General features: G+C 45.0%; 1 protein-coding gene across 2 annotated transcripts in view; it reads left to right on the top strand.

The window, feature by feature from the left end:
- The window catches only part of LSMEM1 (leucine rich single-pass membrane protein 1), a 267,545-nt gene that overhangs the window by 138,710 nt on the left and 113,912 nt on the right, over positions 1–14,923 (top strand). For both annotated transcript variants that reach the window (XM_078674426.1, XM_078674434.1), the window contains exon 3: positions 10,125–10,247. In XM_078674426.1, coding sequence (XP_078530552.1) covers positions 10,125–10,247 — 123 coding nt within the window. The remainder of the gene's footprint in view (positions 1–10,124; positions 10,248–14,923) is intronic.

Below are 14,923 nucleotides of genomic sequence, written 5' to 3'. Positions count from 1 at the left end.
CTTTGTAGGTCAGGTGATGGCCTCCAGTTTACGCTAGTGTCCCCAATGTGCTACCAGTAGTCTCAAGTGTTAGTAAAGGACATCTCCCAGTAATAGGCAATCTCTTTTCATACGACCTGCCATGAGTCCTTCAGATTATGCCATCTGCACTTTCAGGGGTAATGTCCAGAATTTCGAAATCCGATTCCCCTTGCACACTACTCTATCTTGAGCCATTGGATTTGTCCATTTCATGTTCAGTTATATTGCTGTTCGGGCTTGTGTCTCTGGCTAATTTTCGCTACTGCTTGTACAGCTTTGTCAAGCTCCAGTTTACGTCTTTCCGGGGAAGGAGCTCTCCGAGGAGGTGAAGGAGTGTTAGGATCTCCCCCGGGACGAGCCCAGCAATGTGGTACGATGCCCAGCTTTTGGTCGGGCCTCCAGCCATTACAAAGCTTCATGTGATGTGGTAAAGAAATGCATCTCTGCATTATCAGTCACCTGGAGGCATGCCGGGAACAGCATGGCATAGGGGAGCTACAGCTGGTGTAGTTTCCGCTTGACGGCCAGGAAGGAGGCCCACCGGCGCTGCACCTCCCTGGTGAAATCCGGGAAAATCATCACCCTACTATTCCCAATCTGCAGATCATGTTTCTCCCGTGCTCGTTGCAGAATGTAGTCCTGATCACAATAGTGGAGCATCCTCGCCACCAGCGGGCGTGGGGGAGCTCTAGGTTTGGGGGGTCGAGCTGGGACTCTGTGGGTGCGTTCGAGTGCATAAAAGGGGGAGAGACCCTCCAGAGCCACCTCTGCCTTTAACCAAGCCTCCAGGAACTGGACAGGTACATGTATAGGTGGTCGGAGTCTAATATGTAAAATAGGAATAATCTCAAAATAGCACTTATTCTTCTAGATGAAAAATTAACATTCTATCAAAGGCATCAATGTAGCTCAACAGACGAAAAAACAGGTCAATATGTTCGGTGCATATTTATTTAGCACATTTTATAGTTGTGAACTGCATAAATTTGATCCTCAATGGTAGGATAATATTGCAATTAATGCATTGACAATATCAGCGACAACACATTTCTATATAATAAGTAAATTCAAAAGTGTGTCAATGCGCTCAAGGTGCATAGAGAAAGGGTATTTAGAAGGGATGGGTAAGTGGGGGTGAAGGTGGGGACCGGGTAAAGGTGATGTGACTGAGTTAAAATCACAGTGAAGAATGAAAAAGCCTTTACAGCCTATATACAGATCTAAGGGTTCCAAAAACAATCTCAAACATAGGTTCCGTATTTATACATTATTTGGTCCTATGTTTGGAAGAGTGAACAGTAACAATAGTCGACGTTTCGACCCCTGACAGGTACGGGTGATTCAGAACCTCAGGATGGGGTCTTCATCAGGACGTAGGGGTATAACAGGAGCGCCTATAAATAATGCGAAAGTAATGAATGTATCTCATACTCCTATACAATAATTAATGCACTCGAAATTGCGTGAAGCATTACCTACTTCGCATGAGGCCCGTTTGGGCCTGCAGCCTGGGGACCTTCCAAGGTTCCTTTCTGGTGCGAGAGGTCTGTAATTAAGTAAAACAGTGTAAATACAGTGCGCTGGCCCACATTAGGTGAGACACCAGAGTCACACTGTAATCAATCGTAAAGGGGAGAGAACTTACTAGGAGCTTTTCATTCAGGATGCATGGAATTGTTGTCCACTGGACCAGCCGGTCCGTGGTGGAACGTCGTATGTCTCTGCAAAAGAGGTAGGGCACCACACTTAGTAAAGGAGTTAATCTGTTAGGGCGCGCCAAAAATTCAGATTGATAGTCTCATAATGAGCGCAGTTAGAACGGAAAAAGGGCCTTGTGACTCTAGAGGGAAAAATGGAGGGAAAATTGGGTCGCTGTATTATGCGTGGAACAGCATTAATTCACCCAACATCCCAGCGAGGGGTTTACTAAAAGGCGCGGTATCACGCGTATGGCGTGAATGTCCTTTAGATCGATAATAGTTAAAGGGACACAAAGCGAGAGGGGATGGTTTAGAACTCGCGCGGTGTGGCCGTGTAAACTTGGCAATATTGATCTAAAACCCGGGGAATCCGGGACGACCGACCCGGTGTGGGCAGTGTCAGGGGAGCGAATGGCTCACTCTGCCGGTCTCAGTGTATTAGGGGGCGCTTGTTGGTAATGCGTGTAACAGTTAATGAACCGCAACCGCGGTATGGAAAACTTTCCGTCTTTGCAGGGGTATTAATCAAACACGTTATATAGACGTGTTCGCCTAGAACGGTGAAGTCCCGGAGCAATTGTAGCCGAGGCTCACCTAATTTACCGCAGCGCTTGTCCGTCTATTTCCTCTCCTCTGGCTGTCTGAACTGAAAGGAGCCGCCGCGCGGTGCCGGCGCTAAATGTTGCTGGAGGGGCTCGCCCTGCTCTGGCCAATCAGGCACGAGTGGCCCAGGGGGTAGGGAGAAAGAGTTGTTGTTTTGCGCTCTAAGGGCGCTGTTTCTGAGCAAAGGAACTTGAGTGTATTCAGAAAATGGAGTGAGACAAAGTCGGTGGTTGCTCATTGATCTGGTGTGAACCGGCAAGTAAACGTGGGGCTTTCCATTGTCTGCATTTGCCCTTACTGCAAAGTCCAAAAGGCATTGTGTCTAATTTATCAGGGAAGTAACCACATAAGCCACTGAGGGCGGCACGATTCGGTGTCATCATTTTGGTTCTGAGATAATAAAACACAGCCAGATCCAGGACATCACTTCATTACGTGTAAGCATTGTTGGGAATGTACAGAGTTGGGGTACATCACCAGAGCCAGGACCTCAATGCATTATGTGTAAACATTGGTAAAATTGTACATTCGGTCAAGTGTAATATATAAACACATCATTCTATAGCATTGATTGACGCGATGTATCACAGTGTACATGACAATGAATATTCAAGGCAAAGGCATCATTAAAGCCTACATAAAGGCATTCAGTAGTTGGATTAACCCTGATCTAGAAGGGCCACTGGTAAAATTGTACATTCGGTCAAGTGTGAAAGACCAATATATAAACACATCCTTCTATAGCATTGATTGACACGATGTAATACAGTGTATATGACAATGAGTATTCAAGGCAAAGGCATCATTAAAGCCTACATAAAGGCATTCAGTAGTTGGATTAATCCGGATCTAGAAGGGCCATCTGGGAGAAAGTGGTTTCCAGTTCATTGAGGCCCCTTTGTACAGAGTCAAAAAATTGCATCCACTTGCATTCACGCACATTGAGGATAGAGTTGAGATTGCGTAGATCACCCCTTCGGTGTTGCAGTTTGTGAAGGTTTTCAAGGGCACGGACAGACCATTGTGTGCTACTGTTCCAGTCTCTAGGCACAGTTGACAGGCCTTACAGCTTCCGCATTTATGGTTTCCCACGATGGCCGGAAGGTTCCACATTGATTGTATTGTGGGGGCAGTCGGGCTTTCTAACAAACTGCAACACCGAAGGGGTGATCTACGCAATCTTCTGCCCCTGTGGTATGATATATATAGGCCAGACTAAGCAAAAGATAAAGAACCGTGTGCTACAACATTGCAGCAGAATAAGGTGCAAAACTGTGGGAGCCCCCCTTGTAGAGCATTTCCAGGAGCACTCACATACACCTGAATCAATCAAGTGGGTGGTTATTGAGAAAATCACACTGGGCCCACGGGGTGGTAATCTCAACTCTATCCTCAATGTGCGTGAATGCAAGTGGATGCAATTTTTTGACTCTGTACAAAGGGGCCTCAATGAACTGGAAACCACTTTCTCCCAGATGGCCCTTCTAGATCCGGATTAATCCAACTACTGAATGCCTTTATGTAGGCTTTAATGATGCCTTTGCCTTGAATACTCATTGTCATATACACTGTATTACATCGTGTCAATCAATGCTATAGAAGGATGTGTTTATATATTGGTCTTTCACACTTGACCGAATGTACAATTTTACCAGTGGCCCTTCTAGATCAGGGTTAATCCAACTACTGAATGCCTTTATGTAGGCTTTAATGATGCCTTTGCCTTGAATATTCATTGTCATGTACACTGTGATACATCGCGTCAATCAATGCTATAGAATGATGTGTTTATATATTACACTTGACCGAATGTACAATTTTACCAATGTTTACACATAATGCATTGAGGTCCTGGCTCTGGTGATGTACCCCAACTCTGTACATTCCCAACAATGCTTACACGTAATGAAGTGATGTCCTGGATCTGGCTGTGTTTTATTATCTCAGAACCAAAATGATGACACCGAATCGTGCCGCCCTCAGTGGCTTATGTGGTTACTTCCCTGATAAATTAGACACAATGCCTTTTGGACTTTGCAGTAAGGGCAAATGCAGACAATGGAAAGCCCCACGTTTACTTGCCGGTTCACACCAGATCAATGAGCAACCACCGACTTTGTCTCACTCCATTTTCTGAATACACTCAAGTTCCTTTGCTCAGAAACAGCGCCCTTAGAGCGCAAAACAACAACTCTTTCTCCCTACCCCCTGGGCCACTCGTGCCTGATTGGCCAGAGCAGGGCGAGCCCCTCCAGCAACATTTAGCGCCGGCACCGCGCGGCGGCTCCTTTCAGTTCAGACAGCCAGAGGAGAGGAAATAGACGGACAAGCGCTGCGGTAAATTAGGTGAGCCTCGGCTACAATTGCTCCGGGACTTCACCGTTCTAGGCGAACACGTCTATATAACGTGTTTGATTAATACCCCTGCAAAGACGGAAAGTTTTCCATACCGCGGTTGCGGTTCATTAACTGTTACACGCATTACCAACAAGCGCCCCCTAATACACTGAGACCGGCAGAGTGAGCCATTCGCTCCCCTGACACTGCCCACACCGGGTCGGTCGTCCCGGATTCCCCGGGTTTTAGATCAATATTGCCAAGTTTACACGGCCACACCGCGCGAGTTCTAAACCATCCCCTCTCGCTTTGTGTCCCTTTAACTATTATCGATCTAAAGGACATTCACGCCATACGCGTGATACCGCGCCTTTTAGTAAACCCCTCGCTGGGATGTTGGGTGAATTAATGCTGTTCCACGCATAATACAGCGACCCAATTTTCCCTCCATTTTTCCCTCTAGAGTCACAAGGCCCTTTTTCCGTTCTAACTGCGCTCATTATGAGACTATCAATCTGAATTTTTGGCGCGCCCTAACAGATTAACTCCTTTACTAAGTGTGGTGCCCTACCTCTTTTGCAGAGACATACGACGTTCCACCACGGACCGGCTGGTCCAGTGGACAACAATTCCATGCATCCTGAATGAAAAGCTCCTAGTAAGTTCTCTCCCCTTTACGATTGATTACAGTGTGACTCTGGTGTCTCACCTAATGTGGGCCAGCGCACTGTATTTACACTGTTTTACTTAATTACAGACCTCTCGCACCAGAAAGGAACCTTGGAAGGTCCCCAGGCTGCAGGCCCAAACGGGCCTCATGCGAAGTAGGTAATGCTTCACGCAATTTCGAGTGCATTAATTATTGTATAGGAGTATGAGATACATTCATTACTTTCGCATTATTTATAGGCGCTCCTGTTATACCCCTACGTCCTGATGAAGACCCCATCCTGAGGTTCTGAATCACCCGTACCTGTCAGGGGTCGAAACGTCGACTATTGTTACTGTTCACTCTTCCAAACATAGGACCAAATAATGTATAAATACGGAACCTATGTTTGAGATTGTTTTTGGAACCCTTAGATCTGTATATAGGCTGTAAAGGCTTTTTCATTCTTCACTGTGATTTTAACTCAGTCACATCACCTTTACCCGGTCCCCACCTTCACCCCCACTTACCCATCCCTTCTAAATACCCTTTCTCTATGCACCTTGAGCGCATTGACACACTTTTGAATTTACTTATTATATAGAAATGTGTTGTCGCTGATATTGTCAATGCATTAATTGCAATATTATCCTACCATTGAGGATCAAATTTATGCAGTTCACAACTATAAAATGTGCTAAATAAATATGCACCGAACATATTGACCTGTTTTTTCGTCTGTTGAGCTACATTGATGCCTTTGATAGAATGTTAATTTTTCATCTAGAAGAATAAGTGCTATTTTGAGATTATTCCTATTTTACATATTAGACTCCGACCACCTATACATGTACCTATTTAATTGACCTAGGTCAAGGAGTTCTTAGGGTCTACCCCGTTGTAACTCACTACTCCAGGAACTGGACAGCATCAGCCCCCTCCTCTCGTTCCGGGACTTCCACTATGCGCAGGTTATTTGTAAGTGAGCGCCCTTTGCTGTATTCAGCTCTCATTTCCAATACTTTAATCTTGGTTTCCACCATTTTCAAAGCGCGCTGCAGGGTAAAGACCGCCTCCGGGATTTCCTTCACGGCTTTCTCATTTATGGTCATTCGTCCCTTAAGTTTACGATGGTCATCTCTAAGCAAGGTGAGATCCGTTCCAATTGCATCAATTTTTGTTTCCAGTGCTTCCCTCGAAGAGGTGCTGGCCTGCATGATGTCGGTTAAGGTAGGGTCCCCAGGAGCTCTCTCTGTTCGTCTCTCGGGTGCATCTTCTTCATCCTCAGTACGCTGTTCAGCTCCTTCCACTCGCAGGACCTCAAACACCTTTCTTCTGGATACTCTACCCATCATGCACTCTGCAAGAGTAAGTCTTGGATGCCTTAGAGTCCTCGCAGGTCGTCGAGGTCACAGGCAAAAAACGGAGGCCCAGGCATCCTGCAGTGAATCCACCGAGTCTGCGCTCTTTCTTGACCGCCCTTGCCAACCAGCAGGTGGTGGAGCACCCCAGCACAACCTCCGTTACCTGTGCCTCACAGGTATGGAAAAGGGGGACTCTCGTGTTGCGTAGGGTCTGTGTCCAGCGGCCAAGCCTCTCAGGAGTCATCGGTGTCAACTTAGTACTCCCATGTCATCAGCAAGGTCTCCGGCAAGCACCCAGCGCCAGTTAGCAGCCTCTCATCCCTCAGCCACCATCAGACCTCCATGCTCAGTGCCGCCTCAAAACTGCTGCCACCCAATGAGGTCCAATCCAGGAGCCACCTCACCTTGCAGTGTTGCGGGTCCAAGTTCGAGGTACTCGGCTTGTCGGCCAGAGGTGTCCACAGCTCCTAGCAAATGCTGCACAGCGACATCCCAGTGTGTGCTGTGTTCTCACTGGCGGTAGGCTTTCGCTCCTCAACAACCAACCCTCCGTTTGGGAGGGGAGCACAGCACAAACAGACTCCGGTCGCCTCTTCGCCACACCAGTTCCATTTCTCAGGATTGACGCAAACTCGCTACTCGACCCACCGCTCAGCAACTCAGGAACTCAGCTGGTTCTGACTTCAGCGCTTCCTTACTGTAACCATCGCTGTTCCTCCGCCAATGCTGCGACGTTTCAGCTGCCAATCGTCCCTCCTCTAATCAACGTTCTCTGCTGGTTCGTCACACTCGACCTGCCGCCTCCATCTTCACCAGGTCTCATCGCCACCTCCCGGGGCCACCATCTTGAGAGCATCTCCCAAGGCAAAGGTAGATTGGGGTTCTCGTTGTTTCAGCTCGCTCCCCCTGGGCCACCGCCGCTGTGGACCCTCGTCTTGGGTTGGGTATCAGCTCTCTTCACTGCAGCTCGTATCCAGGTTGCAGAGCTCTTGTTATGTCCAGGAGCGTACTGGAGGTCTTCTTTTCAGTGTGCGGCTGCCATCTTAGCACCGCCTCGTCTGGAGAATGAGCAGGGCAATGAACTGCCTTTGTCTCCCTTATTATGGCATCAGCGCTCCCCAGCAATGAACCTGGCAGGGCACCAGTTGTTTCGACAGAGGGTATATGGTAAAGGGCCCCTCTAATGTCTCAGGATCGTTGGTAGTGGAGGGAAGCCACGGAGTAGCTCCGAGGTCCGCTTCTCCCTACATCGGCGTCAAGCCACGCCCCCCTTCCCAATGGGTAGTTATGCTTATAAGATGTTATAAGTAAATTCCCATTCTATCCTATGGGACAGATAGCCTTTAAATAGTGAAAAACCAAATACACTGTAATTCACCACCAGGACATGTCACACACATCAGTACATGTCTGCCTTTAATATACCCTGCACCCTGCCTACAGGTGTACCTTGGGCCTACCTTAGGGGTGACTTTCATGTAAGAAAAGGGAATATTAGGGCCTGGAAAGTGGGTGCACTTGCCAAGTCGCGCCAGGATACTCTGGAGTAATGGAGCGCGTTATAAAACAGCAAATATAAAATAAAGTCGACATGGCAGTCACAACTGCACACAGATACTGCAGTGGCAGGTCTGAGAACCCTTTGAAGGGCTGCTTGTCTGGATGCCACAAACAGTGCTGCAGGCCCACTAGCAGCATTGATGTACAGGCCCTGGGCCACATAGTTATTTAACACGCCCGCGAAGGGTGGTTTGTCTTTTCCACAATTCTGTGTTTGGATTGTTGCCACTGAGCTGCTCAAACCATCTTGTGCATTGCCACAAGTGAATTTTACCAAAATCCGCCATTGCTGCATGTTTTTACGTTGATTGCCCCCTCACTAAATACAGGCAGCATCTAACGGCTGAGGAGTGCATTGGGACTACTTGACTTCAACGGGAATCCTTTATTACCGCGTTTTTCCTTGCTGGTTTTTATCTTCCTAAATAGAGGCAGCACGTTCCTGCTTATTAGGAGAATTTTATTGCATCGGATATTGCCACTGCTGTCCATTCCGATAGCCGAGATTTATTGCACCACACTAGGCTTTTGCCTACACGTATTCAGGCGTGCATCTGAAAGTCCTGATGATGATCCAGTTATCCCTCTAATGGATCGAAACGTCATCGACTACAGTTAAACAGTCATACACATTAATCACATTGATAAAAGAAGTGTTATTACTGTTTTTAAGCTTGTCATAATAATATTCTACAGTTTACAAGCCCTTTTTGTTTCGCCTGAAAAGTCTTTGTTTTACATGCATATGTATTGTGTTTTTGTGTAGGATACAGGACTGTGTCCCTTATTATTGTTGTGTTGTATTTATGTCTATCAATAATTTAATGAAGTATTAAACTTTTTGTCCGGCTGGACATTCAAAATATAGCACTCATTTTAGCCTATATTTATTTCTCTCGTATATTGGTTAATGTAAGGACCATTGTTCCGAATACATAGCTATTACCCAAGGTCCTTTATTACCTATTTATGTTCCATTGTTGTTGAGAACTGCAGTGGCAGGTCTGAGAATGCTTTGAAGGGCTGCTTGTCTGGGTCGCACAACCAGTGCTACAGGCCCACCAGCAGCATTGATATACAGGCCCTGGGCACACATAGTGCACTATACTAGGTATTTAAAGGTAAATCAAATAAGCCAAATATGGAAATACCAATCCATAAACACAATGCACCTGGAAAGCATATGCACTTTAGCATTGATTAGCAGTGGTAAAGTCCTAAAAGCAACAAAAACAGGAGGCCAAAAAACAAAAAGTCTGGGGATAAACCCGCTGAAAAAGCCAAGTCTAACAGCAGCTATATCCTCTTTGCCTGTAAACCTCATTAATTAAAAGTGGCAATGAATATTCATTAAAATATACCACAGTGCACAGTTCTACGCGTCTTCATTGCAATAAATGTCATAGACAATGGTCGGTATATGCTAAGATGGATAGCAATATGCCCCAGACAGAACTCCCCTACAAAGTCACTGAACTCCAACATTCCACAACAACATACAACAGTACACGTTGAAACAGACCCTGTTCTGCTTTGTTCTGCAGAGTGCAAAGGTTGTATCTCATGAGAGGAGAAATTATGTTTTAGCAAATAACACACATTATGAAGAGCATTTTGTTACTTCCAAGCTCGGTGTTGCTCAAAAGCATCATCCTACTGCTTCTTTGAAATGTATGGGTCAAATTTTGGAACAAGGAATTGATATCAGAGTTGATACAGGATATCTACCCCACTAAATATCAGTATGTATGTTTGCAGTGAAGAATGAATATGGTATGAAGCCCCCAAAAGCTAATTAATAACCAAGAAAACCAGGACATTCAGCTACATCAGGAAGCTCATTATCCTATTTATTTAAAGGTATCTTTACAGTTATATTTTTTCTAACAGACGAGGACAGCACAGATGAGATGCCATGGAGTACCATGAGGGGCCAATGTATCTTCCTCCTAACATTGATCATCATTGCAGCAGTTACCTGCATTCTAATTCTATGCATTGTTGGCTTCTTCGGTAAGTCAAACTAACAAATGTCATGTTTTGCGATTAAAAAGTTGTATTAAATCATTTTATAATTTTACAGTAATTACTCCTCATGAAAGAGGGCACAGCAAATTTTCTAAAAGTCAAAATACACAATTTTATACATTTACTGAAGACATTTTAAATCTATATATACTCACCAAAATGTTTGTTATAAGAAATGGTTTAATATACAAAACATTTTGCTTTTTCATAAAATAAACGAACTGCAGTTCTAAAGCTACCTGTATACCATGTCCCCATTGCGCCCAGCTGAAATTTACCTATTTAAGTGAAGTGTTAGCCCCTCCCTTCCATCCTGATCAGGCAAGTCCATCAGAATGCATCTGTTATTGTGCCCCAATACCAGTCTGGAGAGGGTAAGATGGGTAAGAAGATGACAAATCCGCCAGCATCGGAGGAGGTAACTATAACTGCTTTAGACTCTTTTTTGGTAAAAGCTACATCAGCCATCGCAGTACAAAAGGGGGTGGTGATGGATGGAGCATCTGAACCAATCAAACACTCACACCCAGTCAAAAGATCTGGGTTTGATCCATCACCGTTCTTTAGCCCACTCTGCAACCCCAGTTCAGACATGGCTATATGCAAATCAGTCTGACCCTGTGCCTCATGGGAACAGTCCAGCCCGAACTGCCAAGCCATGCCTTCCCTGGACCGGAAACAAGCTTCCGAGGACCGTTTTCTGGCATTCCAGCCGTCTTCTGCCCTACTTGCTTGAATCCAGTGGCACCACCCCCTTTTGTACCACATCAGCCATCGCACACAGAATCGCTTTGACCGAATTGAGACTTTCACTGGGAGGTGGGAGTGGTGGAAAGGAGACCCTGGTGAACTCTGACACTGAGCCACCTTCACTGATTCTATTAGAAGAGCCCCTAAAACCTGGCCCTTTTGAGCCTTCTACCTCCATACAGATTTCCGTGGGCCCCATAATGCCAGCCCCCACTGACCCCACTGCGAAAGAGGCGCCACTAAAGAACTTCCTCATACCTCCTCTAAAAGAGCGCGTAAGACCCCAGTGACACAGTTTACTTCTAACCCTCAAGATCGTTTTCAATGCCAATCATATGGACCATCAGCCACAAGCCTGAATTTGCCTGAAATGTGTGACGAATTACGATATACCCTTGGGCACCTATTACAACCTTTTACCCAGCACCTGCCCAGTGTAGAGCGGACATTGAGGGAATTCTGTCTGTTAAGTCATTGGCTGGGATTGGGGAGGGTTCAACCATACAAACCTCTCAGCAACATTTAATGTCACGAGCTAAAGTAGATGCACGAATTGTCCCCTTGAGAGAGACCAAGGAAGGTTTGATTGATCCTATTCGCCTAATGAAAATTAAAGAGTGACGTAAACTCAGAGTATAACCACCAATGAGGCACTATTAAACAAACCACCATCATCTATAGAGTGATATGGTACTGAGGGCAGGTGAGGGGGTAGAAATGGAGTATCGAGAGTGGGGTGCAACCAACCTCAAGGAAAAGCCCACAGGTGGATATGATGGAGAAGGTAAACAGTTCTCCTCGACTAAATTTACCTTCAGCTGTATGTCCATTTGTAGTCATTATTGTAAATGTCCCTTTATTAGAAGACAATCAACAAGAAACGACGGGCCAACCCATGGATAAAGCCAGACACTGGCTAACAAGAATTGCCAGAGCCGGTGTTGTGTAATATGTGGTATCCCCATGGTATCCGGTATCCCCTGCTCTTCGGCACTTTCCGGAAACGAAACTCAGCCCGGGCAGGTTCAGACAGAAGCAGCTGATCACTGCTCGGGCTGAGTTAGGGGATACACGATTCAACAGGATGTCAAACTCGGCTCTGGCGATAAATCACCTGAAACTTTTGCACGAAGAGAGACACACAGAAATAAATAAAGAGAATAAATCGTAATGGAAATACCAATTACGTTAATAAAGTTAATAAACTTTGTGAAAGCAAAGCAAAGTAACTATTGTTGAAGCATATCGAATCGTAACGAAATAACATGGAAAGAGAATAGAAATAATGACAGGGGTTCAAATAAAGGGAAACATAATAATCAAAACGAGCTAAAGTTTAAAGGGTAAAGGTACAAAAAAGGCAATGAAAAACTAAGACAAAGTATTACAATGGAGAAGAAAGTGTTTTGATTTCCATTGATGAATATGTTACAAGGTGTTAATGACAAACATATAACTTGCACAATAAGTTGAATAACTATGCATGTTTAGTTTGACTCATACAACAGACTTGCCATTTTACCAGCTGCACTATCTTATTGTGTCCATGCAAATTAAACAAGCATTGGCAACGCAATCGGTCTCATACTTTTGTGAAAGTTAGACCTATTGGCGTTGTAAATGACAATTTATTAAACTTATTTTTTAGGTCAAGCCTGGCCAGAGCATGCGCTACTCTGTGGCATGATGTACTGGAGCATGGAATAGAAGCCCCACCCACTCTCCTCCCATATTTCCCATTGGCTTGTGTCATTGTCCTTCGTAAATGCTGGCTTCTGATGCGTTAATAGGCTTGCAAGTCCTTCCTTAGTACCGCCTTGTCTTCATTTGTAACCTCCCATGCGGACTGGCCCTTTAATTTCAGTTGTTACACGGTACGACTTTTTTAGTCTGTAAGCACTATTTTCTTTAATGAGTTTCTCCTACAGCAGGCACAGCATGCTTCCCTGCAACATTCAGTGCACCATGCGTGCTTTCACTTTCCGAGCAGCCAGGGATAATGGCGGCTGCTTCTTTGAATAGGTCTCGCATTTACAAGAGTTTGAACTATTGGCATTGTAAATAACAATGCTTTTTATATATGTGTTAATTAGCAATTACAGATACATAAAAGTCGTTGTCATTTACAATGCCAATAGCTTAAACTCTGGCAAATGCGACACATATTGCATTGCAAATGTATATCATACATGGTTCCTGGTGCACACTGGTGGCACACATTCTGATGTTCGTTTCTCATATTGCTGGTTTTCGTACGCAGATACTGGTACACACTCGTGTCTCAGGCTGCACAGAACACATTCTTGGACTAGTTCCCTTACTGCCTTTGTTCGTACACAGATCCTGGTGCATGCTGGTGGCTCACGGCATACATTCTGGTGCCAGCTTCCTACGTGGTAGATTTTTGTGCAGTAATTCTGGTTCATGTTCATGTCACTCACTGCACAGCACACTCTAATGCTGGTTTTCTACATAGCAGGGCATGTTTTCCTACACAAATCCTGGTGCACCCTTGTGTCGCGTGCTGCACAGCACACTCTTATGCTACTTTTCCACATGTCTGGTTTTTATACAAAGTACACACTAATGCTTGTTTTCCACAGGGGTATTTTTCATGCCCTTATCCTGGTGCACGCTCGTGTCTCACGTAGCACTGCACACATTTTGATGCTGGTTTTCATACACGGATCCTGGTACACGCTTGTGTCTCATGTTGCACAGCACAAACTAATTCTGGTTTTTCACAGGGCTGGTTTTAATGCACGGGTCCTGGTGAACGCTCATGTCTCATGCTGCACAGCAAACTCTAATGCTGGTTTCCCACACAGCTGGCTTTTGTGGATGGATCCTGGTGCACGCTCATGCCTCACGCTGCACAGCACACTCTAATGCTGGTTTCCCACACGGCTGTTTTTTGCACACGGATCCTGGTGCACTCTCATGCCTCATGCTGCAAAGTACACTCTAATGATAGTTTTCATACATGGACCATGGTGCACGCTCGTGTCTCATGCGGCACAGCACACTCTAATGCTGGTTTTCCATAATGCTGTTTTTAAGGCACAGGTCCTTGTGTTCACTTGTGTCTCACGCTGCACAGCACCCTTTAATGCTGGTTTCCCACATGGCTGGTTTTCTCACACGGAAACTGGTGCACGCTTATGCCTCATGCTGCACAGCACAATCTAATGCTGTTTTTCAAATGAGTTTCTCCTACTGCTGGCAGAACAGGCTTTCCTGCAACATTCAGAGCGCCATGCATGCTTTCACTTTCCAAGCAGGCCGGGACAATCGCGGCTGCTTCTTTGCAAGGAAATAGGTCTCGTATTTACAAGAGTTTGAGCTATTAGCATTGTAAATGACAATGTTTTTTATTTATGTGTTAATTACAAAACAGATAAATAAAAGGCATTGTCATTTACAATGCCGATAGCTTAAACTCTTGCAAATGCGAGATCTATTGCATTGCAAATGCTTGTTTTTGTTTGTAGTGGAGTGATCAGTTAGAAAATGAGTGTTACAGCTATTGGCGTTGTAAATGTACATATTTATGTGTTATAGAGTAGAGCTGGTGTATGTGGTGTGTAGTGGAATTATGGGGCTACCATCCAGATAATGTGAGCATTTAAGAAGCAGAGGTGCAGTTAGGATGGATGGGTTGGTGGAATGAATTCTATTTGTATGAATGCTTGAATGGATGGACAGCTGTATGATTACATGCATGGATGTCTAAGTGATCAGTTAAATGAAAAGATGGTAGGTGATACATGGGTAGGAAAGTTACAGATGGTTGGTATGTAAAGAAAAAGATGGAAACATAGGGAAAATATTTATAAAAAAGGAAAGTTTTGTACTTTATTGGACCTTTGGTCAAGAATGGATGATATATCCGGCTACATGGTGGCCCAGAT

This window comes from Lissotriton helveticus, chromosome 1_1 (genome assembly GCF_964261635.1).
Source record: "Lissotriton helveticus chromosome 1_1, aLisHel1.1, whole genome shotgun sequence".
Classification (NCBI taxonomy): domain Eukaryota; kingdom Metazoa; phylum Chordata; class Amphibia; order Caudata; family Salamandridae; genus Lissotriton; species Lissotriton helveticus.
The sequence above is the reverse complement of the archived record's forward strand: the minus strand, read 5'-3'. Positions and strand labels throughout refer to the sequence as shown.